This window comes from Chiloscyllium plagiosum, chromosome 4 (genome assembly GCF_004010195.1).
Source record: "Chiloscyllium plagiosum isolate BGI_BamShark_2017 chromosome 4, ASM401019v2, whole genome shotgun sequence".
In the NCBI taxonomy this organism is placed as follows: Eukaryota; Metazoa; Chordata; class Chondrichthyes; order Orectolobiformes; family Hemiscylliidae; genus Chiloscyllium; species Chiloscyllium plagiosum.
In genome coordinates, this window is record NC_057713.1 from 110,546,676 (window position 1) to 110,573,568 (window position 26,893).

The following is a 26,893-nucleotide window of genomic DNA, read 5'->3' on the forward strand; positions in this document are numbered from 1 at the left end:
GGAGCGACTGGGCTTGTATACCCTTGAGTTTAGAAGACTGAGAGGGGATCTGATTGAGACATATAAGATTATTAAAGGATTGAACACTCTGGCGGCAGGAAACATGTTTCCGCTGATGGGTGAGTGCCGAACCAGAGGACACAGCTTAAAAATACCGGGTAGACCATTTAGGACAGAGATGAGGAGAAACTTCTTCATCCAGAGAGTAGTGGCTGTATGGAATTGCTCTTCCCCAGAGGGCGTGGAGGCCCAGTCTCTGGATTCATTTAAGAAAGAGTTGGATAGAGCTCTCAAGGATAGTGGAATCAAGAGTTATGGAGATAAGGCAGGAACAGGATACTGATTAAGGATGATCAGCCATGATCATATTGAATGGTGGTGCAGGCCCCAAGGGCAGAATGGCCTATTCCTGCACCTATTGTTTTTGTCTATTGTCAACAATTGGAACTTTGTGTTCCAACATGCTCAGACTTTGCTAGAAGCATGTGTATAATGTAAAAGTCTTTAATGAGTTCCTGCAGCACCTCAAAACATATCTAGCTAAACGTAATTCTTTCATTATTCAGAATGAAGACCTCAACCAGTTTATGATTGGGTTTTTAGTCCATGTGTACTGCTTCTTTTTCTAGGGGTTTGCATCCTTGATAAGAGAGTGGCCAGGTGACATTTATAACAATATGACTGTAGTCCGCTCTGTGTTGGATCATCTGGATCGGGCTCCAAGTAACAGAACATTGTTGACGACACTAGCAGAATTGTGAGTATTTTTTTTCTGTGCATCTTGCTTTTCTCATCAATGTCTTTCAATCATAAAACGTTTGCAAAATGGAAGGCTTACATCCAGCCTATCAAGTCTGTGCCTGTTCTCTGCAAGGACAATTCAGATTGTCCTAATAGCCCCCAACACGCAAGCACACACACCAACCCCCCCCCCCCCCCCCCCACCAAATTATTTACCCATATCTCTAAACATTATTTCTCTTCACATAATTATCTAATACCCTTTATAAAGCATTAATTGAATTGACCACCACCACATACTCAGCAATATATACCAAATCCTAGATACTTGCTGCATGAAGTGTTTTCTCATATCACCTTTCAATCTTGTGTCAATCATTTTAAGTCTTGTCATCTGTTTCTTGATTCTTTTGCTGAAAAGAACAGTTTCTCTCATTCTGCAAATTCAACATTTCTGTCAGATCTCTGAGGCAATAAACCCAATCTTGACCAATTTATTCTCATATCTGATGTCCCTCATCCTTGGAATTGTTCTCAGAAGTCTATTCTGCACCTTCTTTAAGGTGTAGTGCCTAGAATTGCAAACATTAATTGAGCTGAGGTTGAAGCAGTGTTATTTGATGGTTTATCACAATTACCTTGCTTTTGTACTCTCTATCTTAATTTATAAATGTCAATATTCCATATACTTTTTCAAACACTTCCTCAATCTGCTCTCTACCAGTTTCAGTTATATGTGCATGTATAACTATGGACCTGTGTGTTCTGGAAATCCCATTGAGAATTGTACCTTTTGGTTTATAAGACATGTCTGTTTTCATTAAATTTAAATTTCCATATGTAAACCCATTCCGACATTCCACATGTCTTGCAAGTTTTGTGTCATCTGCAGGTTTTGAAATTGTCCTCTGGACACTAAAGTCTCAGTAATTTATATATATGTATATATAAAATATATACATAATATAAGAAAAGCAATGGTCTTAGTACTGACACCTGGGAACATCTGTCTTTAACTTCAATATGAACACCAATTGCCTATAACTCTTCTCCATTTTCTATCATTCAGCCAGCTTCATTTTCGTGCCCTCAGTGTCCCTTATATTCCATAGGCCTCAGCTTACAGACAAGCCCATTACGTCGCACTTTATTACTCACAGATATTTGAGATTCATTACAAAGGAAGGCAATTTGCTACAAAACAAATGCAGACAGAGGACGGTTGGAATATTGAATTACCTGCTTTCATTGAATCTGAGTGCATAAATTTCAAAGGTGAATTGTGGTGCTGATTGTGATTAAACAAGGTAAATATTGAGTGATGATGGGAGTGTGATGGTGGTGTGTAACTAAACTGTGGAGCCCTCCACTATTAGTGTGAGAATTCAAAAGGATACAAGTTGGTGGAATGGGTGGACATTTGATGGGAGAAGAATGTGAAGTGATGCATTTTGGTAAAAAGAATAACCAGAGACGATATAAATCAAGGGATGCAATTCTAAAATAGTGCGTAGGAACAGACAAATCCAGAGGTATCAGTGAAGATGATCAGCGTAAGCTTGATGGTCTCTTTTTTAACTCTGATCTTGAGAATGTTAAATTTGATGAGGAAAACTATTTAGTACATCATAATTCAGCTATCATCAAAGATCATCTTCCTCACCATCCATGTCCTTATTATGGCTATTTTGTAAGAATGCCAGGATTTTTGCCTTCACTCCTCTACCTGGGAGATCACTTTGTATTGATCAATTATAATATAAAGAAGAGCCTCCTTTTTAAAAAAAATCCTACCTTAACCTTTTCTATTTGACTTGGTGTCCGTTTGTCCTGCTCTCAATTTAATTCAAAGCAATATTTACTTATATCCATGCCGCTAATTGCTGTGTACTTTAAGTAACTTTGAGATGCAGACTGTTGTTAAACAGATGTCAACCTTGATTTCTGCTGTTTCCAGGTACACTTATGACCAGCGTTACGACAAGGCTCTTGAAATTTACTTAAAATTGCGACATAAAGATGTCTTCCAGCTCATACACAAGCACAATCTCTTCAGCTCCATCAAGGATAAGATTGTTCTACTCATGGAGTTTGATAAGGAGGTATGAAAATCAAATCCATTTGTTGCACTTCATTTTTACTTATTTTTTTAGATTTAAAGCCATAAATGATCTTTTCTTCAGTGGGAGAGATTTTGTGTAATTCTTCTCTCTAATGAGATAACATCCCAGTTTAGGGAGGGACAATGATGTAATAGTACTGTCACTAGACTAGCAACCCAGAGATTCCAGTAATGATCTGTAGTACCCTGGATGCCATCTTGGCACTTAATGGAAATTGATTTCAATTTTTTTTTAAATGATAACTATGAAACCGTTGACAATTGTCTTGTAAATCTATCTGGTTCCCTAATGTCCTTTAGGGAGAAAGATCTGCGTCCTTACCTTGTCTAGCCTAAATGTGTCTCTAGTCCCACACAACAGTGTGGTTGATTCATTCCTGTCAGGTGTATCAAAATAATTAACAAGCCTCATCGGACTGAAAATGGATGAACCAGCAGACGTTGAACTAGGCACCAGAACTGGCAACAGCAAACCTGATAAAGTTATCTTAACCACCATCTACTGATAGATTAGTCAAGCAACAGATTGGTATTATCATAATCACACAATTGTACCTTCTAAGCAATGCCCCAGACAGCATCATCATCCCTGAGTATGTCCTGACCCAGCAGAGGAGGGAGCACAGTGGTATACTGTCGGGAGGGAATTATCCTGTGGCTGTAGTTCATGGTCTCTATGAAGTCTCATGGCATCAGGTTAAGGCCATCACCAGCTGACAAACATTCCTCTCACTCCTTGCTGATGAATCAGTGCTCCTCCAAAATGAGCAGTTATTGCAGGAAGCAGTAAGGTTGGCAGTGGTACAAAATGGATGGATTGGGACTTTGGTGTCCATCATCAGGAATGGCTTGACAGCATCCCTACTAAATGAACGATTCATTTCTAAAATACGTAGTGGCTAGACTGAGTTTGCGGCAAATTGTGAGAGAACCAAGAAGACGGAAAAAAACTATTTAACCTTAGCCTCACTAATCTCCCTACTACAGCTGCATTTGTCCATGATGTTAGTAGTTGTGTTTATAGCACAGATCTTGTGGAGATAACATTCTGTTTACACATTGATCTAACAACTCAAGAATAGACATCCATGAGGTACAGTGGGTCATCAGCAGCAACAGAACTGTATTCAACCACAATTTGAAACCTGATGACCTGATATATCTTCCTATTCTACTATTGCCAATATGCCAGAGGATCAACCCTGGTTCAGTGAAGAATTCAGAAGAGCTTGGCAGGAACAGTATCACGCTTTCCTAAAAATGAGGGGTCCATCTGCTGAATCTGCAAGACAGGACTACTTGCATAACAAACAGAATAAGTAGCATGTGTTATACAGTTAAATGGCTTGATGTAAGCTGTGCAGTCATAGAGTCACCTGCCACATCCAGTTGTGAACAATGGTAAACAATTAAACAACTCACAGGAGGAGGAGGCACCATAAATATGTTCAGCCTCAATGATGAGGGAACCTAATATATCAATGCAAAAGAATAGACTGAAGCTTTTGCAACAATCTTCAGCCAGAAATGCTGAATGGATAATCCACTGCTGTCTCCTCTGAAAGTCCTCAGCAGGTACTCGATTTTGCAAAGGCGATGATACCTGACAAAACTCTAGCGATAGTATTGAAGACTTGTGCCTCAGAACCTGCTCTGCCCTAGAACAACCAAAAATGGCGTCTACCTGACAATGTGGAAGATTAGACTACTTACAGTTTGGAAACACGCCCTTCGGCCCAACAAGTCCACACCGACCCTCCGAAGCGCAACCCACCCAGACCTATTCCCCTACATTTACCCCTTCACCTAAAACTACAGGCAATTTAGCATGGCCAATTCACCTAACCTGCACATTTTTGGACTGTGGGAGGAAACTCACGCAGACACAGGGAGAATGTGCAAACTCCATACAGACAGTTGCCTGAGGTGGAAATTGAACCCGGGTCTCTGGCTGTGAGGCAGCAGTGCTAACCACTGTGCCGCCCATCAAGATCTTCAGATACATTCTGGAAGATGGTATACACATTCTGGAACACAAAATAAAATACGAAAAATTCAGCCTGATCAAATACTTTCTCATTAGTAAGGTGATAGAAGTCATCAACAGTGATATCAAGTAGATCTTGCTTTGCAATAACCTGGTCACTGATACTCAGTTTGAATTATAATAGGGCTACTTAGCTCTTGATTTCATTGCAGCCTTGGTCCAAACATGGACAAAGAACCGAACTCTAGAGGTCAAATGAAAGTGATTGTCCTTGATATCAAGGATGCATTTGATCATACGTGGCATCAAGGAACCTTCACAAAATTGGAGTCAGTGGAAATCCAAGGGCAAATATTCTGTTGTTTGGAGTCACACCCCACAATAGAAAATAGTTGGAGGTCAATTGCCTCAGCCTTATGACATCACTGTAGGAATTCCTCAGAGTAAACCCCAAGACCCAACCATTGTCAGTAGTTTCATCAATAAACTTGCTTGCTTCGTAGGATCACAATGTTATACAATATTCAGCAGCAATTCTGATTTCTTAGGTGCTGTTTTAGCTCATGTCCAAATGCAGCAAGACCTGAACAATATTCAAGCTTGGGTTAAAAACTCTGCGCAGTCATGCCTGACACATCAGAAGATGGTTGTTGGAAGTCAGTCTCAGCTCCAGGACATCTGTGCAGGAATCTCTTAGGGTAGTGTCTTTGACCCAACCATCTACAGTTGCTTCATCAATATCCTTCCCTCAGTATAAGGTCAGAAGCAGGGATGTTCACTGATTGATTGTGCAATATTCAGCACCATTCAAAACTCCCCAGTTATTGAGACAGTCCATGTTCAAATGCTGCTACTAAGTGTCATGGTGAGGTGACTGAATGTGGATGTGGTGCCAACTGAGCAGGCTGATTTGTCCTTGATTGTGTCAAGCATCCTGATTGTTGGAGCTGCACTGATCCAGGCAAGTGGGGAGTATTCCATCACGCTTTTGACTTTTGCCTTGTAGACGATGGACAAGCTTTATGGGGTTAAAATGCAAGTTATTCACTGTGGTACTCTTAGTCTTTGAACTGCTATTGAAGCCACCATATTTATATGGCCAGTTCACTTTCTGTTCATTAGCAACCCCAGGATGCTGATAATGAGACTTTCAGTGATGGTGACACCATTGAGTGTCAAGAGGCAATGGTTAGATTATCTTTTATCAGAAATGGTTATGACAGTCACACTGGAAATGTTAACTCTGATTTCTCTCCAAAAATGCTGCCAGACCTGCTGAGCTTTTCCAGCAATTTCTGTTTTGTTTCTGATTTACAGCATCTGCAGTTCTTTTCATTTTTATCTAAAATTTTGCTGCTCTCTTGTGATTGTGAATTCCTGTATTTGCTAGACTGTTTATTGTAGGAACCAGCTAGATGACATTTTATGTTTATAACTGTTGCACTCATTGCCTCCAGTTGTTTTAAACCTGTATTCTGTATTTCATCTGCAGCAAGCAGTCAATATGCTCTTGGACAATGAAGATAAAATTTCAGTAAGTAGCAACTCCTTTTAGTTACAAGTAGGCCTTTCTTTGAACACACAAACTTGAAAATTAAACTACAGAAAAGAAAATTACTTGCATTGGTACAGTGCCTTCCACAATCTCAGGAGATTCAAAGCACTTCACAGCCAATGACATGCTTCTGGAAGTATAATCATTGTTGCAATGTAAGAAAATGAGCAATGCAATTGAGAAATACTTTGGAACAGCATTTAATGAACAAGAATTGACAGAGATCGTAGGTGGACATCTTACTTATTAGATTGTTATTACTTTTGATTAATTTTCATTTTGCTTTTCTGTTGAAGATTGACAAAGTTGTGGAGGAACTGAAGGATCAACTAGAACTGCAGCATGTGGTTAGTCTTTCTCCTGTGCATCATATAAATATTTTAAAAATCTCTGTTCAAAGTCAGTAGTTTTGATGGTTTTGAATTGTATTTGTAGATAAAATAGAATAATTTTTATGGAGTTGCTGCTGCAAATTTATGATCTTGTCTATGCCATCAACAGTGAAACAGAAAGTGGAATGTTGTTTTTGCAAAACTAATGGTAAAGCAATGCACTTCAGAAAGAAACATTTGGATATTCATATTTAGGAAATTCCTGGGCTATTTGCGCCTCAATGATTCCGAGTGACATTAGCCTCAGTATTGTTAGATTGGCAGCATAATTTGGTCCATCTGGTGTTATAGCAAACAGACCATATGAAATAAATGAAGTGAAAGTTGCCCTTGGTCCCAGAAAATCATAGGGTGAGAGATGAGTTGGTGATGAGTTTACCTGAGAGTTTCAGGCTAGGGCAAGGTTGAGAAGGCAGAGCCTTCATGGTGACTTCAGCTGGTATAGAAATTGAACTCGCACTGTTGGATCACTCTGCTTCATTAACCAGCCTTACAGCCAGTTGAACTAACCATCCCTACAAACCAAATGAATAACAAACCAAACTTCATAAACAATCTGACAGTAAGAAAACATCCTTCAACCAGAGACCATGACATAAGAATTTGACATTAAATGTGAAGAGAGGAATCTCACAGGAAAACATGGCTTAAACTCACATAAGTCTGACCTTAAATTAATAAGATACATGCTGAACGTGCAAAAGTGGATGTTATTTAAAGTATTATTTTGCACAATACAAGGCCAACATATGTCCTTAAAGAAATCACATTCCACTAGTACAATCAAGTAACCATGTCAGACCCAGTGCAAAACTAAAGTGTCCTAAAGAAGTAGCAGGAGAAGTGGTTATCCAGCAAATGCAGAGAAACATTGAAATTATAAAGGGACTCTTGAAGACAATGAAATCTGTAAAAATAAAATAACAACTTTGCAATTAATATAAAGACTGATAGTAGAACTGTGTGTTAATGTATTATGACTGGTCAAGTTTGGCAGAATTTTAAAATTTGCATTTTTAAAATCTGTCTTCTAATGAAAATGGAGGATAAAATACCAGTGAGAGAAAGGATACAAAATGAATCAAGGTGGAAGAATTTATTAGATCCATTAGGTTTTAGAAAAAAAGATAATTAATAAAATAATAAGAGGTAAATTAATCTCTCGGGTTGAATGAATTCTACCCCAAGATGTTGATTTGGGAATTCTGCCATTAGATTGGAAATTTGTCATTCCATTATTTACAAGGATGGAAGAAAGAACCCAAGCAAATATAAGCAGTTCCATTTTAACATCACTTATGGAAGCTGCTAGAATCTGTTAACAATGTAGAGTGCCTGAGTATTTGAAAAAATTGAGAGTTGGTCTTGAGAAGCTATGGTATTGTTAAGAGCAAATCATAACTAGCTAATCTCGTTAAATTTTTTAAAAGACCACTAATAGGGCAGATAAAGCAATGTATACAGTATTATGTGCGTGGACTGCAAGAGGCATTTTAATAAAATTACACATGAGCAATAATAAGAGAACACATAATTGGAAGTAGCCCTCTGACTTTGATTTGGAATTATTTGGGAAGTAAGAATTACTAGGGATAAAAGGTACATACTATGCTTGGTAAAATGTGACAAACGATGTCCATTAGGAATCTCTTATGGGGCATCAACTTTTCTCCATACTTATTAATGGCTGAGATGAAATTATAGGCAATTGTATATTCCAATTTGTAAATTAGAAGAATCATGCATTACAGATGTTGGAACCGGAAGTTGCAAAGGGACATAGCAGAGTTAAATAGTAGTCTGAAGTACAGCAGATGGAGCTAAATATGGGCAAACATGTATTTATGACTTCTCAATCAAGAATAATAATTAAAGTAAAAAGACTGGGAATTGTGAAGAAGCAAAGAGACTTGCAAGTTAAAATATAGAGATCATTAATAGCCAATAGGTAGTGTCACAGATAATGGGGGTGAATTTTATTTCTCATTGCTTTTCTCCTTTGAAGCCCGAAATGGCTAGGTACTGTTCAACTTACTCCTTTCCATTTTACTCCTATTGCTGAGACAGGTTGAAGGGTGTTCCTCAAACTCTCATTTTAACAAAACATTTAAACTGCAGCAGGATTAATTTGCTATTTCATTCATGCAGAAACATTCAGGAAATTAAAGATGATAGGACTGTTGATTTGATTTTTTTATTGTCACATGTACCTCAGTACAGTGAAAAGTTTTGTCTTGCATGCAGTATAGGCAGATTATACCATACAGACTTCATAGGATAATAGAACAGAGCGAAAAATACAGTATGTTACGGCTGCAAAGAAAATGCACAGAGTATAAGATCAACATTAAATTTAAAATTTGAGAAGTCCATTCAGAAGTCCAATAATAACAGGGAAGTAGCTGTTCTTGAATCTATTTGTGCTTGTATACAAATTTTTATATCTTCTACCCAACGGAAGAGAGTGGAGAGCATATAACAGGGTGGGAGGGTCTGCGATTGTATTGATTGCTTTCCCAAGGCAGCAGGAAGTATAGATGGAATCCATGGGTGGAGACAAAAAAATTGCAGATGCTGGAATTCAAGGTAGGCAAGCAGGAAGCTGGAAAGCTGGTTTGCATGATGGACTGGGCTGTGTTCATGACTCTCTGTAATTTCTTGTGGTCTTGAGAAGAACAGTTGCCAAACCATGCTGTGATGCATCCAGATAGAATGTTTTTTATGGTGCATCTATAAAGATTGGTAAGAGTCCTTGTAGACATGCTGAATTTCCTTAGACTCCTACGGAAGTAGAGACATTGTTGTGCTTTCTTGACCGTCACCTTGACATGAGTGGATCTGGACAGATTGTTGGTGATCGTCACTCCCAGGAACCCGATGCTCTCGACCATCTCCACCTCAGCACCATTGATGTAGGCAGGAGCATGCCCTCCACTCTGCTTCCTGAAGTCAATGACCAGCTTCTTTGTTTTGTTGACTTTGATGGAGAGATTATTATTTTTACACCATGCCATTAAGTACTCAGTCTCTCTCTTGTGTTTTGTCTGTTCATTGTTTGAGATCTGCCCCACAATGATGGTGTCATCAGCAAACTTGTAAATGGAGTCGGGGTGGAATTTGACCACACCGTCGTGAGTAGGGGGCTGAGTACACAGCCTTGCAGGTGTTGAGGATTATGGTAGAAGAGGTTTTGTCACTTTTCTAAATGTTTACCATCTGTGGGTCAAAGTCGAGGATCTAGTTATAGAGGCAGGAGCCAAGACTTGGGTCTCGGAGTTTAGAGATGAGTTTGTTCGGAATTATGTTGTTGAAGGCAGAACTGTAGTCAATAAGGAGGAGTCCAACTAGGTTTCGTTGTTATCCAGGTGTTCCAAGGAAGAGTATAGGGCTATGAAAGAAGGCATCTGCTGTGGACCTCTTCTCCCGGTAGGCAAATTGCAAAGGGTCAAAACAATTTGGTAAGCTAGAAACAGGAGAGGAGATCAGTAATAAATTACAAGTCTTGGTAAATCCAAAACATTTTTATTTAAAAATCACTTCACATGTGCGACGACTTCCTAGAGGTCGTGGCTAGTAATGGTTTCAGCTGTGTGCTGGACCCAGTTGTTTGTCTTCTTGCAGACAAAGGTAGGCATTTTCCAGCCAGTAACTTGTCTGAGATGGAGAGTCTGAGGCATGCTGCTGATTCAACCTCCTGATTTTCTTCTGAAGGTCAAGCAGCAACTGACTTAGAAGCCCAGAATTATAAATGTAAGTGATTCAAACGGCTTCCATTTCAGTCATATGATGACGGCAGGCATTTTGCATGCTGATGATCCATCTTGTTGAGCTAATTATAAGGTCATTACGCTAAGTGTCATTTTACCCTCTCATTCGGGGGGGCCGGCACAATGGCTCATCGGTTAGCGCTGCTGCCTCACAGTGCCAGAGACCTAGATTTGATTCCACCCTCGGTGCGGTGATTGCACATTCTCCCTATGTCTATGAGGGTTTTCTTTGGATGATCTGGTTTCTTCCCACAGTCCAAAGATGTACAGATATTTACCATGGATTGGCCATGGTAAATTGAACAGAGTGTCCAGGGATATACAGGTAGGTGGATTAACCATGGGAAATGCAGGGCTACGTAGATAGGGTAGGGGAGTTGGTTTGGATGGGATGCTCTTCAGAGGGTTGGTATGGACTCAATGGGCCAAATGATCTGCTTCCACACTGTAGGGATTCTACGATTAGAATTTCCATTGTGAAGTGATGAGGTGACTAAATGCATTAGCTCTTACTTTAGCATAATATGTCTTGATGTTTACCTTTGTCCAGAGCTTACTAGAGCAGACAGTTCATCTCCAGTCCCTTTGTGTTAGTTTCAGATGGCATTTCAATACAATGTTGGGGGTTTAGAAGCTTTTGAAAATGTGGTCAGCCTCAACCATTTTATGAGACCGGCAATGTTGGTCCATGTTTTTTAGAAAAAGAGAACTTCAACACAAAAATAAAGAGAATGCAGTTATCTTTGGGATTTATTTTGCAGTGAGGATAGATTGACCTTGAAGATATGTAGTGCAATTCACCAACATGATATCAATGGGTTTACATTGTGAGGGCAGGTAGCAGAAAAATTGCCATGTATTCCTGCGATTTTAAGAGTTTGATGCTCATCACATCCGGGTAACTAAAATATTAAAAGGATTTTATAGGATCAACAAAAAGATACAATTTCTTTTGTTGGAAGAACAAGGAAACATGATCTTACAATTGAAGCAAGGTCACACAGTAGGAAGCACTTTGTTACGATGCGAAGACAGACTCTTGAAGCAAATTATTTTTTCTACTTCTATATTTGCAACGCAATGAAATTAAAATCTTCAAAGGCCCTCAAACTTGACCCGAATGGTGCACAGCATAAGGTCTTTTCCAGACTTGCTGGAACCAATTCTGAGGTGTTGACTTTGTTAATAGCCAACTTCTGCTATCTATTTCAAAATAATGCTCTTCCCTGGTGATGAAGCATCTGCAGCACCTTTCAGGAACCAACCTGTATTTAATTTCCATGCTTGGTTTCATGAATAAACAAAGGTTTGTTTGGTCTGTTTTTGTTTTAACACAGGAATTCAAAAGTCACCTTTAGGTCACTATTCACTGTTCACAGCTCCAACCAAAAAAGAATAAAATACAAATAATGACAAATTAGCAAAGGCACTCACAACTTTTACACAACTCCCTTTCCCCAAAGGCTGTGTATTTTATATGTAAAAATGATTTGGAGGAGTATCAGGGATATTAAACCAAAGCAAGCAATGTAAGCCATGATCTGATTGAATTTGAGGGAAACCTGAGGGGCTAAATGACCTATTCCTGTTCCTATAATTCCAATGAGGTTTGTGTCACCTAAATCCCATTCTACTGAACCAGTCACATATCATGATGTGTTGAGCTCTGGCTATAATACAGAGCAACTGTCCAGCCTTGTGCAGCATACAGGTTGGTCTAATTGGTTTTACTGTGATTTGCAAACCTAGAATTTGTCATCAGATGATTAGTTGCGTAATGATAGCAGCTTGTGTCTCAATGATTAAAAACTTGTAACAAAAGAATTTATTTTACTATTGCATGTTTCAGGAAGGTTTCTCTATCAATTTTCAAAGCTTGTAACAAAAAGACAAGCCTATTGATTTCCAGTCTACTCAAAGTAAGAAGTGACTGTATTTCATCTGTTTCATAAATACTGCTGGTGTGCAATTTCCCATGAAACTTAGTAAGATGTTCCTATTTACCAGCAGTGTTGCAATCCAGCATATTTTTGTTAATATAAACAACCGGGTGACACAGAAAAACTGATCTCAGGCACAAGACGAAAGATGCTATTCAATCCATCGTCATGAAAGGAGACTTGAGATAATGGTAATGTTTCAACTCGAGCAGGGAAAACTCAGAGGAGATTTTAAATTGTGAGCAATTTTGAAAGGAAGATGTAGGGAAGGAATACTGTTTCCAGTAAGAGAGTCAGAGACAAGGGATGATCAGTTTAAAACTGTCATTGTGGGTGGGTTAGGCAACATGTCTTTACACAGTACACAGCATTGCTGAACCATGGAATGCTTTGTCATAGATAGTGGTTGAGCTAGACCGCATTCCATTTTTCAGGGTAAAATTGGATAAATGTTTAAGCAGAAGAAAATAGAAGAGAGGAGGTTGTGTGATTATTAGTTATGGATGTTGCTTTCTCTGTTGTGCTGTTTACATGTCTGGATTGAAGGTCTGTGTTGGACTCAAAAAATTGATCTCCAAATAGGCCATCTAACTAATTTCATGTGGTAACTGTAAATATGTTGCACAGAATAGCTAGAGGTGAAGATGAACATTATTATGATGCTGAGGACATATGGTTTAAGTGAGGACTGCAGATGCTGGAGATCAGAGCCGAAAATGTGTTGCTGGAAAAGCGCAGCAGGTCAGGCAGCATCCAAGGAGCAGGAGTATCGACGTTTCAGGCATGTCGATTCTCCTGCTCCTTGGATGCTGCCTGACCTGCTGCGCTTTTCCAGCAACACATTTTCGACATGTGGTTTAAGGAAGTTTATAATTACGGTTAACCTCCAATCCTCACATTGATCAGTGTCAGGTGCAGAATGAACACTTCAGATTAAAATAAGAGTCTTAACACCACTATAATGCACATTATAAACTTAGAGACTTGAGGTTTTCATTTAACTTCCATATGAATTTCAGTGAAGGTCATCAGAAATTGCCAAACCAACACAGAAGAATTTTCTCACACTGATTGGTTTCACTGTAAATTAAGTATCTACAATCTTTTGTGCCAGTTAAAAGAACCATGCTTGAATTTTGCTCAAGTCTCAGTACTGGCCCAGATCAAATTAATCTTTATTGAAAATGACTTTATACAAGAGTGCAATTATCAGAAACACTCTGTTATTAAAAACAGGTTCCTCGCAGGTGTTGGGCTAGACGCAAATTTAAATGCTTGTTTTTTGGCTATAATTCCATTTTCAGCCATTTGAGTTAAACTACACCAAGTTTCCAGTGTATCAAAGAATCTTTTAGCTTTTTTTTGAAAGATCAGCACAAGGTTATGTTCAATTGTACTGATTTATAATATATTTTTCCTTCAGGTAAGTGCAAACTAGTTTACGATAGTTTTTGGAAAACTAAAGTAAATTAACTTTATTTTGCAGCTGGATCACTGATTGTACCCAAAATGAGAGCTCTGTCCCAAGGTTTTCAGTGCCTTGTTATACAAACTGAGGATGGCTTGCTTTTGTGTCATGACTGTTTAATGTACCTGTCAAGAAACTGAGTTTCTTTTAAAAAATGGACATTGGAGAAGGATTTCTGCTCATGAAGCATGAGTTTAATTGTCCCATACTCCAAGACATATGAGGTTTCAGTCATCGTTTCATGCTGGTCCTTTGGCCTTTGTTCAGAAGGGTGGGGGCCCAGACCTCATTCCAGAGGCATTGTCTTTCAAATGAAATGCTAAACCCTATCTTACCTAGGCTAGTGTGACAACATTTTATATTACTGAAGATTTTACAAATGTCATTGAGGTGAATTAATCTATTTTTCACTGTGGTGGTGAAGGTGTCAGTACAAAAGAGTTTACAGAGGACTCCACTATTGCTGTTTGAATCCTTACTGGGATCTGTAATGGGTCACCTGAGGAGGCAGGTAAAGCCATGATTTGAAGTGTTCAACAACTTAACCATTTAAAGAATACATTGCAGGCTTTAGCTTGCTACTTGAAGGCAGGTTATTTCATTTTTAAACTTACAAAATAAAGCTGTTGACCCTGGCTTTTTCAGTGTTGCATGGAAATGGTGGTTTGCGCATGAGACATTGTTTTACGACTTATTCTGCATTATTCCTACACGTTACTTTACTGTAGATATCAGGACTGTTATTTGTTGAATATGTTGTAGTAATAGCAGCAGCAGAAAGTAGTTGAGTGAGGGGTTCATCACAATCGGAGGTCAGATTCTGTAATGGCAATGACAGAAAAGCCATCAGCATTCATTTTCGTTACTCTGATATTCACAGCATCTTCTAAAATCCATGTGCGGACTGAACAGTTCAGAAAAGCTTCTTAGAGTTGGTATTTATCTGACTTAGCTTCTATCATAATCCAATTTTTATTATTTCTTTCAATATCAAAAATTTTAAATCCGTATTAGAAGAGTAATGTGCTTTAAATTTCCAAAGAGTGAATACTTCAGTGCATTGGTTGCTTACTTACATCATTGCTACTGCACACCAGCACATCCCCTGAAATAGGTTCCAGATTTAAGAATCCAGTTCTATTGGAGGATGTGCCTGAGTGTATTTTATTAGGATCTGTTTTATTAACATTGTCATGTGAAAGGTATAATTGTGTAAAGATTTATGAATGCCAATTCCATTAAATTTTATTTTAACATTTATATACAGCATGTTACACAGTTGTGTTATAACCCCTGCTCTGTTCTTTCTTTTAAACAGTATTTGCATAACCTGTTCAAGCGAGATCACCATAAAGGACAGAAGTTCCATGAACGACAGATCAGCCTCTATGCTGAGTATGATCGGCCAAATCTGTTACCCTTCTTGAGAGACAGCACCCACTGTCCACTGGAAAAAGTAAATTGGTTTTAGTAGCTCTCTTATGTGTCTCAATAATGCTGCTATTCTCGAATGACTATCACTGTACAATGCAAGGAGTTCAATTCTTCCAAAGCATATTCAAGAGAACTATATTGTACTAAATCGACAGCCCATTCAGTGCAGCTGATCTGTCCAAATGTTTACAGTGTGCTCGACACTCATTTATTCTAATTTCCTCTTCTCACTGTACTCCCATACCCCCCCGATTCTCTTCTCCCTTCACATGCAGTCTTTATTTACACAAATAATCTCTGCCTTAACCACACCATGTTTAGTGGGTTTACAATTCTAATGACTGTCTGCATAAAGATTAGATTAGATTACTTACAGTGTGGAAACAGGCCCTTCGGCCCAACAAGTCCACACCGACCCGCCGAAGCGTAACCCACCCATTCCCCTACATTTACCCCTTTACCTAACACTACGAGCAATTTAGCATGGCCAATTCACCTGACGTGCACATCTTTGGACTGTGGGAGGAAACCGGAGCAGCCGGAGGAAACCCACGCAGACACGGGGAGAATGTGCAAACTCCACACAGTCGCCTGAGTCGGGAATTGAACCCAGGTCTCTGGCGCTGTGAGGCAGCAGTGCTAACTGTGCCACTGTGCCGCCCACTTTTAAATTTTTAATTGTTTCTGCTTGTTGCTATCCGTATTTATACAAACTTGATTTGGATTCACCCAGCAACAGAAGCAATTTCTTATCTTCCAGTCCATCAAACCCCTTCATAATCTAAATGCCCTCTATTTGAAGTTGAGCAGCAATAAGAGAGCACATAATCTTTTTAGTGCATGCTTGTAATTTTATAGTTTCACTTTCAGTATGAAGAAAATATTTATTCAAACTTGTAAATATTCAGAGGAGCCTATTGGACTAATGCTGTTACCCTGGTGTATGTCATATGCATGTGTTGCTGATTTGTAGAGATCAAAGCAAATGCCTAGTTAAAGAAAAAGCAATTGTTTGCCTTTGTCATTTTGAATTTCCTTCCAAAGTAGTACTTTTACTAATTTGACCACTGCAGTGATGGGAGTGACTGGTGTATTGGGAGTGGTGATACCCTTTCCCTTCAGTGACTTGGGATTGAATTCAACTTGGACTCCACATAGCAGCTGGCCAGCTGGAGCAAGTTTGCCAAACGGCTTGTGTGGAAAGAACCAACCAATTCATTCTGCACCTTAGTGGTATTAAGTATTGCCTGGTTGTGATTATAATGCCTTGTTATACTTGGTCTATCTCCTTGGGCAATACTGCACTCCAAATACAATTCAAAATGTTCATTTAAAAGTTGTTAGTCAGGTTATGGAAAGGATAGGCTCTGTCATAATGTCTGTCCTTAGTTTTTCTCCTGCTATTGCTGGTTCTGTTGTTTCTCTGTCAAATGGTCCTGTGCTCCCGACAGCTTTACATCTAAATTAATTTAAAGATAAAGGCAGTAAATAGTGTAATAATTATTTGGAATAAATTACTCAATGTCTCCACTAGCTTCTTTTTCAGAAGTCCCTTCTTAAAACCCATTACTTTGCCAAGCTTTTAGTCAGCCCTATTACACCCAGAGAACTAGAAATCTTGGAAAACAAATAATAAAATAGGAGCATCAGGATTGAAAATTAGGATAATATTTGGGCTAACAATTCAAGTTAGAGAAGCAATTAAGATAAAATTGAACGTGGGAAATAATTATCACTCCATAAAGAAAAAGGGGTGAGACTGATTGTGACTCCCTGATGGCATTTTCTGCTACCACCTGAGAATGATTTCACCTCAGCTGTCTTGCATGCCATTAATTAAAGTTCCTGCTAAAGGGTTTCATCAGCTGAGCATCCATCAAGTAAATGTAAAGAGGGTTCGAGATCTGATTTGCTTTCTTTGTGAAACATATTCCCGGATTCAAATCTTCCTGGGAAACAAATATTGTCTTTGAACTCAATGGTAAAACGATGTAAAATACAGACCTGTCCAACTTCCCAGAACTTCCCAAACCTTCCCAGAGGGAGAAGGTGTAAAGCTGAACTACTGAGAAGTGACATGACAACTGATTTAATCCTTCTTTCTCCCACAGGCACTTGAAATTTGTCAGCAGCGGAACTTTGTTGAAGAGACAGTTTTTCTCTTGAGTAAGAACATATCTGTTATTGAACACACCTTTGTGAGCTGTAGGACCATGCTCTAAACTTAGCAGTGTCACTCCAGGCTGATACACTTATTTGAAGAGGCATCAATTTATAATGAGAAGCCAAGTCCAATAGAATGTGTTTCATATTGCATCCGAGATACAGAAATCATTGTAGTCCATCTCAACCCTTACTGCCAAGTTTTTTGAAACGTTACTGAAATGTTACATGATACAAAATAATTAAAGTCTGTATGATAAGCCCAGATGTAAAACCAGTATTGTGACACATTTCCAGTATTATTATGAAAATAAACTATTAATGCGATTCAGTTCTGCAAGAGTACCTCAAAAGCTGGTAAAATGGTAATGATATCATAATAGCTCATTGTAATTTTTATCTAAAAGGTAAAGTATTTTTGGCTGTCTGATTTTGGGAGAAAAGTGTTTTTCTTCCTCTAATCCTGGAATGTAATTTTTTTTTGGTTATGTCTTACTTTATGATAAACACTGCCCTCTGCTGTTCTTATCTCCACATTAGCAGCAAGCGTCATAGAGTTATACAGCATGAAAACAGACCCTTTGGTCCAACTCCTCCATGCTGACCAGATATCCTAAATTAATCTAGTCCCATTTGCCAGCACTTGGCCCATATCCGTCAAAACCCTTCCTATTCATGGACATATCCAAATGTCTTTTAAATGTTGTACCTGCCTCAACTACTGCTTATTGGCAGCTCATCTCATACACTGACCACATCCTGTGTGAAAAAGTTGCCCCTTAGAGCCATTTTACGTCTTTCCCCTTAAACCTATGCCCTCTAGTTTTGGAGTCCCCTACCCTGGGAAAAAAAAGCTATGGCTATTCACCTTATCCAATGCCCCTCATGTTTTCTAAACCTCTATAAGGTCACCGCTCAGCCTCTGATACTCCAGGAAAATTAGCCCCAGCCTATTTAGCCTCTCCCTATAGATCAAATCCTCCAACCCCAGAAAGATCTTTGTAAATCTTTTCTGCACCCTTTCAAGTTATAGTTTCAAAGTAGAGAAATGCACAACTTGCTAACTGTTCCTGGAAAAGATCAAAATAAAGTGATGATGCTTCGAGTTCAGAGTGAAATAATTGATGCACGAAGTACTTTGCTGTACACAGATAGAATATGTTTAGCCTAGCAATGTTAATTATCATCTCCTGTTATTAGTCAGTCCATCAGGAAGGCACAGAACTTTTAAAAAAAATTCTTTATGCCTTAGGAGTACTGATATTGGACTGAATAAAGGTTCACCTTCCTGAGCAGCGATTGGATAAGAGATTCTGAGCAGATACACAGAAAGGGGAAGCAGTGACTAAACTCTCACTGTTTGATTGAAAATGAGTAAAATTCCAAGAATGTCTGAGCCACTAAATCCTATCCTAAGTATCCTAATAAGCTAGCAAAACCAACCCCACCCAGATGCATAGTCGTCACTTATTAAAGATAGTGACCTATTTTAGTCACATCACTGTAAAGATTTGCCATTATTCCACCTGAGAAATTAAACGCCATCTGCACGTTCAGGGAATATACAAGATTCTTGAGCACAACTTCCACTAAAAGATGGAGAGTTGGACCCAGAGTGTGTCCTACAATACAACCAGCAGAGGCTGTGCTTCAAGAAGTAGCTCATTCACTGTAAAATACTTTGTTACTGCCCCAGTTATATAGAAGTCGATTCAGTAAATATTGTTTATAACATATTAAAGACATTAGCCACTTGGCGCAATTATGTAAATTTGTTTCACCTTCATGTGTGAAACCAAAGTATGATGATTTACGATTTACAATGCACACACTCTTCTATACATAAGTCATGGGGACGAGGTGAATGCAGGTTACAGAATGAAGCACTAAAGTAGGGCCGAGGACTGGGCTGACCAAGATACAAGTCTGCAGATGACTCCTTTATTTAACTTAATTCCATAAAAGACTTCTTTCAGAATTTGATTACTTGATGCTGCATTCTAGTCAATGAGACCTGTGGCCAGTATTTTAGAAGAATTACATGTAATTTACAGCAATGAACCAGACTGTTTGGCCCAACAGTCTGTACCAGTACTTCTGCTTTGTATCGGCCCCCCTTCTATCACACTTTGTCACACCATATCAACATGCCCATCTATTCTTTGATCCTTGGATATTTGTCTAACTTCCTATTCAGTGTATTAATGCTAATCATCTCAATCAATTCGAGCTTCTTCTGACTTTATAAGACACATTAGTAGTTATTTTGCATTCATGGCCCTTATTTTTGGTGTTCTTCACAATTAGAAGCATCTTCTCTACACATCCCTCTGGAATCCCTTCATAATTTTAAAGTTCTTTGTTAGTTTGCCCTTTGTAATTTCATTTTTTTCAAGAAAAGAGCCTCACGTTATTGTGTTGTTTTCTGACAGTTGTATCCTCTCAGTTTTGGTATAATTCTTCTCCCTCTTTCTCCAGTGATTCCATAACCATTTAGTTTTGCAAGCACTTGTTCAAAAAAGCAAGGAGACAAAAAAATAGGTAACAACAGGCCAGTTAGCTCAATATCTGTCATTGGGAAATTGTTAGTCTGTTATAAAGGATGTAATAGCAGAGCATTTAGAAATACAGAATATGATAAAGCAGTATCAGCATGGTTTTGTGAAGGGGAAATCACGTCTGACAAAATTATTAGAGTTCTCAGAAACCAACAAGCAGGCGAGGTAAGGGGTAACCAGTAGATGTAATATATTTGGATTCCAAAAGATATTTGGTGAGGTACAACATGTAAGGCTTGTGGTGTTGGGGATAGTATATGAATGTGGTTAGAGGATTGGCTAACAAATAGAAGACAGAGTTGGGATAAAGGGGACATTTTCAGGTAAAGCAATCTATCACTTATGGAGTGCCAAAGGAATCAGTGCTGGGACTACAATTAGTTATGAAATGATAATGACGCAGATAAGGGAAGTGAATGAGCTATTATCATATTTTCAGATGACACCAAAAGGTAGGCAGTGAAGATGACTTAAAAGGTCTACAGACAGGTTGAGTAAATTCGGCGGAAAAGTTGAAAGATGGAATATAATGTGACATTCTGTAATTTGGGAACGAGAGCAGTAGGGCTGAATATTATTTAACTGGAGAAAGAGTGCAGAAAGCTGAAATATAAAGGGATTTGGGGTCCTTCTGCATGAACCACACAGAGCTGTTCGGGCTGAGTCATTAAGTATGTTCAAGGCTGAGATAGATATATTTTTAATCAGTAAGGGAACAAGGGTTTTGGGGAGCAGGCAAGAAGGCAATTCAGGATGATCAGATCAGCCATGATCTTATTGAATGGCAGAGCAGATTTGATGGGCTGAATCCCCTACTTCAGCTCCTGTGTTGCATGATCATATAATAATGTGGACCAAAGTTAAACTGGTGATGGAAACTTTTCCTCCCCTATCCACACAGCTGCCCTGCTCAGTTAATTGGCTGGTGATGAAACTTTTGTCCACCCCCAAGCGCTGCCAACCATCTATGAAACCTAAAACATCTGTTTCTCTATCTCTAAAGATCCTGCCAGACCTGCTGAGTATTTCCAGCGTTTTTGTTGTCATCTTAATGATTTATGAATCTGTAACCTTTGCGCCTTTTGCAGTTCTTTGCTGCATAGACTGTTATTTTCGCAGGAATGTAGGACCTCCTTATTTCCACTTTCAAACACACCATCTCACATTGATACTGGAATTCATTTTGTGTTTCTGGACGCAGGGAAACTACAGAAAAAACTGACTGATTAGGAGTTGCAGAGTTCAAGAATCTGATTGGACACACTCTTTAAAAACTTAAAGCACAGGTGAAAATGCCCATTGCTTAGGACCGCTATAAATATCTTGTTCTTGTAGCAAAAGCCTGCAGATACTAAAATGGGGGAAAAGCTTATGGATACTCAGAATATCTTGTGTTAGAGAGATGGTCATCCCACACCCTTGGATCAGTGGATGACTGATCTGCTATCTCCTATTCTTCTCCCAATGTTAAAAGTTTTCAAATGTATTCTACTGTCATTTCTGATGAAGCAGAAGAGATATAATTTTGGAATTGAAGTTTCCATCTTTCCACAACTGAAGTCTAATGCTGTATTTTCTCCTCCAGGTAGAATGGGTAATAGTCGGCGTGCTCTACAGATGATAACTGAGGAACTGCAAGATGTAGACAAGGCCATTGAGTTTGCCAAGGAGCAAGATGATGCTGAGCTATGGGAGGATCTTATCTCGCATTCCATCGACAAGCCACGTATGTAAATCATCAGAAAAGTTAGACAGTTTGCTGATACCAAACAACTCACTGTAACCATGTGCCAAACCTATTAAGCAATTACAATGGCCATTTCAAAGTCCCAAACTAACTGCCTTTGGGCCTTCCATTATCACTTGTGCAAAGGTTGGACTGCACAATTACTCCTTTACTTCTACTTCTGATGTCCCTATTGGTGTGGTTTCCACCTTTGTCCTTCAAGTCCAAGGGATGTGTACGGTGCATAACTGGTTAAGCCATCAGATCTGGATGGACAACATCAAGCCTCCCTTCTGCCAATACTGAACTCAAGGAGCACCAACAGAGTAGATGAAACTGATTGGTTTTCTCCTCCATTGATGCTTAAACCCTTGTCCCTCATTCTTTCTTCCTTCCTTCCAACAATACATGCGAGGATCTCTTGGACTTCTTCATCATTAACTTTGAGACCAGGTGTCTTCCTTCTTTCCCTTCCGCTTTCCAGCTAACCAAATCTCCTCATTTGGTCAAGGGGGAAAACTAAGAAGCAGATTATTCTCTATATTGCCAATTCACTTGCTCCCTTTTCATGTCACCAACCCATGATCCCTCCTCCTGCCCCTGCCCAATAGTCCTTTGACTGTATTTCCACTAAACAGCTAATCACTGAAATTCACATCCCAATTCCCAATGCTAGCTGGCAATGTATAGGGAATCCTCCCCTCAGTAAAAATACTCTCAATCCATCAACAACTCCAATCTCTCCTTATTCTCGAATCTTCACAGATGTTCCTTCCCAAATCCCTTCCCATTATTCAGATAACTCCGTATTTAAACCCCACTTATCTGGTTTCTGACTCTTACACTTCATTGAAACAGCCTAAAAAACTTGCAATTCAAATTTATTATGACTGTAATCATGTTGTACTTTCCCTCCTCATCTTTACCAACCATCTGCAACTTATGGAACAGCTAATCATACTCGTCTATTGCCTTACACCATTTTCAATCCAGTGGGATTGTGTTTCCTGATTCCATTCTTACCTATACATCACAGTCAGAGCATCTCCACAAATGGCTTCTCAGCCTCCTCTGTGTCATCACTTCTGATATCCCCCAAAGATTAATCCTTGGCCCCTCCACTTTCTCATTCACATGCTGTCTCTCGGTGATATCATCCAAATACATGGAGTCAGTTTGTACACGTCTGTTAATGACATCTCCACATCTCCAACACCTCTTGTGATTTGACCATTGTTGCTGTGTTCGCCTGTTTGCTTGCCCAACATTCAGTACTAAATCCAGAAGTTGATTAGCTGGAGAGTTGAGGCAAGAAGGTTAAATTCTATGGTAGGAAATCCTACATAATTGCTAAAAGCTGAGTTTAGGGAACTTGTTGTGCTCTGAAGTTAAATTAAGAGTTTGCCTAGTTTGCAGTTAATTTTAGTTATCCTGGAGAAATGCCAGCTGAGGAAAAGCATCTAATGAAAGTGCATGAATTTGCCAGACGGAAACCAGCTGCAACTGTTTCAGCTGAGCAAGAAGACTTACTCTGGAGATGATGGTGAATCTTCATGTGGGTTTGGTGTTTGTAAGAACATTGCTGTGACAGATGGAATATTGTGATTTTGAATTCTTTTCCTGGTGCTTATTTTGAAGTCCATCCAACCTTTTTGTCAAGTGTAATAGAGTTTCTTTTCCTTGTTTATTAATTTTTTTAATCTTTGTGTTAAAAGTACAGTCACAGACTCTTGTGAATGTGTTCGGTAACTGACCTCCATGATTTTACAATAGTTGGGATCTGTCAAGCCAGTTTTCACTCTGGGTCGGACTTGTCCTTCTGAACATTAGCTGGAATCACAATCAGCACCTGATTTTGTTTTGGCTGATTGCTGGTGTCTGTTCCTGCTTCAACTATATTTGAGAAAAATAGGAAGTGTGTTATTATTCCAGACAGTTGTGATTTTTAAACCAGTCTCCAATAATCTTTCATAATTTTGAAAGCTCTAATATCCTGCAGAATCAGGTGGGATCTGAGCAGTTGGTGTTTTGGTAAGATAATGATCTACAGGTAGTTTTCCTTTATGCAATGGTTGTATTCTTGTGCAACCCTGCATTATAGAAAAATGGTGCTTTAGAAACAACGCTTAAAGTGGTGGTGATGTCATCACATTACAGCCAATGCGCATTTTAAAAATTCACACTTTAGAAACAGTGTCCCCAATTCGTCTATTGTGTTACAGCCAATTCGCATTACGGAAATGTGTGTTATTGCAGAATGACCTGTACAGCTAGCTTGTATACAAATAAAGACATTGGGCCAGTCTCTGAAACTGCCTACTAACAAGAACTCCTCTTTCACCCTTGCAGCATTTATAACTGGGCTGTTGAACAATATTGGGACCCATGTTGATCCTATCCTCTTGATCTATCGAATAAAGGAAGGTATGGAGATTCCTAACCTGCGGGATTCATTAGTGAAGATCCTTCAAGATTATAACTTGCAGGTCAGTGTCAGTTAGAGGGCAGAAGGAAAAAGGGTAGAATATACATCGGGGTTCTCCTCTTTTCCTGTAAGGAAGTTCAGCTGAATTTCAGTAGATTTCTTGGACAAATAGGATGAAAAGGCATTTGCCATCAATGCTTTCTGGTTTGCACTAGACTTCTACTGAAGTTCAGGTATTTGATGCAGAGAAGTTCCCTGGTGATTTTATCCCAAGCTTTTTTCTAAATTCAAGTTATCCATCCTTGTTGAATAACCAATCATCTAGTATTTATTCTACATAAGATGTAGGAACACAAATAGATCATTTGGCACCTCAGAACTGCTCACACATTCAAAAAGATCACAATTCATCTGATTGTGACCTTAGTTCCACTCTCAGCCTAATCTTATAACCCTTGAAGACCAAACATCTTGTCAGATTCAACCTTGAATATATTTACAGCCTTCTCCATTGTATAGGGTAAAAAAGCCTCTGAGAGGAGACATTTCTCCTCATCCCATCTTAAATGGGAGAACCCTTATTTTGAAACTGTGCAGCGTAGTTATAGATTCCCCAATATACTTTTCAGCATATCAAGAATCGTATATGTTTCATTAAGACCACCTCGTACTCTCCTAACGGTAGTGAGTAGAGGCCCAACGTGGTTGACCTTCCTCATAAGACAACCTCTTCATCCCAGGAATCAACTTTCTGTCAACTGCATCCAATGCAATCATGCCTCTCCTGAAGTAAGGACACCAAAACTATACATTGTATGCTAGGTGTGATCTCACCAAAGCTCTATGCAGTTGTAGCATGACAATCTTATAAATGTATTCCATCCCACTATCTATAAAGGCAAACATTTGAATTGTCTTCATAATTACTTGCTCTGTCTGCCTGATAACATTCTGTGATTGATTTAAAATGGCAGTTAGATCACTGTACTGCAGTACCCTGCAGTCTGTCTATTTAAATAATTTGCATTTCTGTTCTTGGTGCTAAAGTGGATAACCTCACATTGTCACACTTCAAAATCTATCTGCCAATTTTTTTGTCTGATCACTTAACCTACTTATATCCCACTGTAGCTCTGTACCCTTCTCCTGATACACGTGCGGTGTGATGAGGGTCTGCTGCAATTCCGATAAAACTGGCTTGGTACCGGATACATAAAGACAGCTCTGCAACAACCGCTGACCTATTGTGGTTGATGCAAGTGTAGGCAGAGCCTAGAGACAGAAGACATTTGGAACAATATGAGAACAGATCCAGGCAAAAAGCTAAATTATAGTTCTATCCTGGAAAGTCTGGGACAGATGTTTACCCTACCTTTTTCCATGCTGATAGTTGCATCCTCAAAAAATGCTAATAAATTTGTCAGATACCTGTACCATTTTTCTTTTATAAATCCAAGTTGACTCTGCTTAACTGTTGTGATTTTTAAAACTCTGGTACTGCTATTAAAATAATGGATTATAATATGTTTCCAGTCATATTAAGATAACTGGACAATATGCTTTTTGTCTTTCTCATTTTTTGAATGTGTGTTAATTTTGAGGTTTCAGATTTTCTGCAACATTTCCAGAATCTAGTGAATTTTCAAAGATTGTAACTAATTATTCCTGCAGGGAGCAGAGCTGAGAAACTTGTTATCTGTTAGTCCCCTTAGTTGTCATAGTACATTTTTTTCAGTGGTAATTTTTTTTTAAGATCCTCCTTCTTTCTGTCCCTCAATTTTCTATTATGCGTGAAGTTTTCTTTTGTCTTCTGCCATAAAAACATGTACAAATTATTCAAAGTCTCTGCCATTGCCTTGTTTCCCAATATTAATTTCCTAGTCTCATCGTCTAAGGAAAGTTTTTTTAAGATAGTCTTTCCATTTTTAGATGCTTGTAGATCCTCTTACAGTCTGCTTTTTCTATTTCCTACTAGTTTACTTGCATATTCTGAAGCCAGGCCCTGTTCTCAATCATTCCTAGTTCTTAAAAATCAGTGCCCCTAATAATGTTACTTTTTATAGCACCATAAAATTTTCAACTTGTCACTAGAAGAGAGATCTGCCACTAGATATTGAAGGTCTAAGGGGAGCAACTAGCTGCCAGGCTTCTCTGTTAACCTCAGAAGTCTTGTACTGGCTGAAAAGCATTTTGGCCTTGTGCCTTAAGAATATACGATGCTATATAAATGCAGGTTATGTTGTTGCTGTGTGATTAGTTTGTTCAGTGACCAGAGTGTAACACCATCCCACTCTTTGCACCATCAGTCCACACACGACCTCACTTGGGTGACGACTTCATAAGATTGTCTTGAGTCGTGAACATTTATGTTGCTATTGATTCAGTTGAACTGCCTTTCTTTCAGATTTTGCTACGAGAAGGATGTAAAAAAATTATTGTTTCTGATTGTCTGACATTGCTGAAAAAAATGCATAAAACCCAGCTGAGAGGTGTTTGTGTTGACGGTAAGTAAATCTTCTGCTTTGACCCATAAAATACTGATTGCTACACTTCTACTGTGGTATAACGTAATTTAAACTGTGTTGATGGTCAATATTGAGTATTTCTGGTTTGTC

The 26,893-nt window shown here is 38.8% G+C and overlaps 1 protein-coding gene across 1 annotated transcript in view; it reads left to right on the forward strand.

Moving 5' to 3' along the window:
* The window catches only part of vps41 (VPS41 subunit of HOPS complex), a 165,633-nt gene that overhangs the window by 132,201 nt on the left and 6,539 nt on the right, over positions 1-26,893 (forward strand). The window contains exons 18-26 of the mRNA XM_043688929.1: positions 630-757; positions 2,699-2,843; positions 6,343-6,384; positions 6,702-6,752; positions 15,291-15,428; positions 17,518-17,572; positions 21,713-21,853; positions 24,203-24,339; positions 26,683-26,782. Coding sequence (XP_043544864.1) covers positions 630-757; positions 2,699-2,843; positions 6,343-6,384; positions 6,702-6,752; positions 15,291-15,428; positions 17,518-17,572; positions 21,713-21,853; positions 24,203-24,339; positions 26,683-26,782 — 937 coding nt within the window. The remainder of the gene's footprint in view (positions 1-629; positions 758-2,698; positions 2,844-6,342; positions 6,385-6,701; positions 6,753-15,290; positions 15,429-17,517; positions 17,573-21,712; positions 21,854-24,202; positions 24,340-26,682; positions 26,783-26,893) is intronic.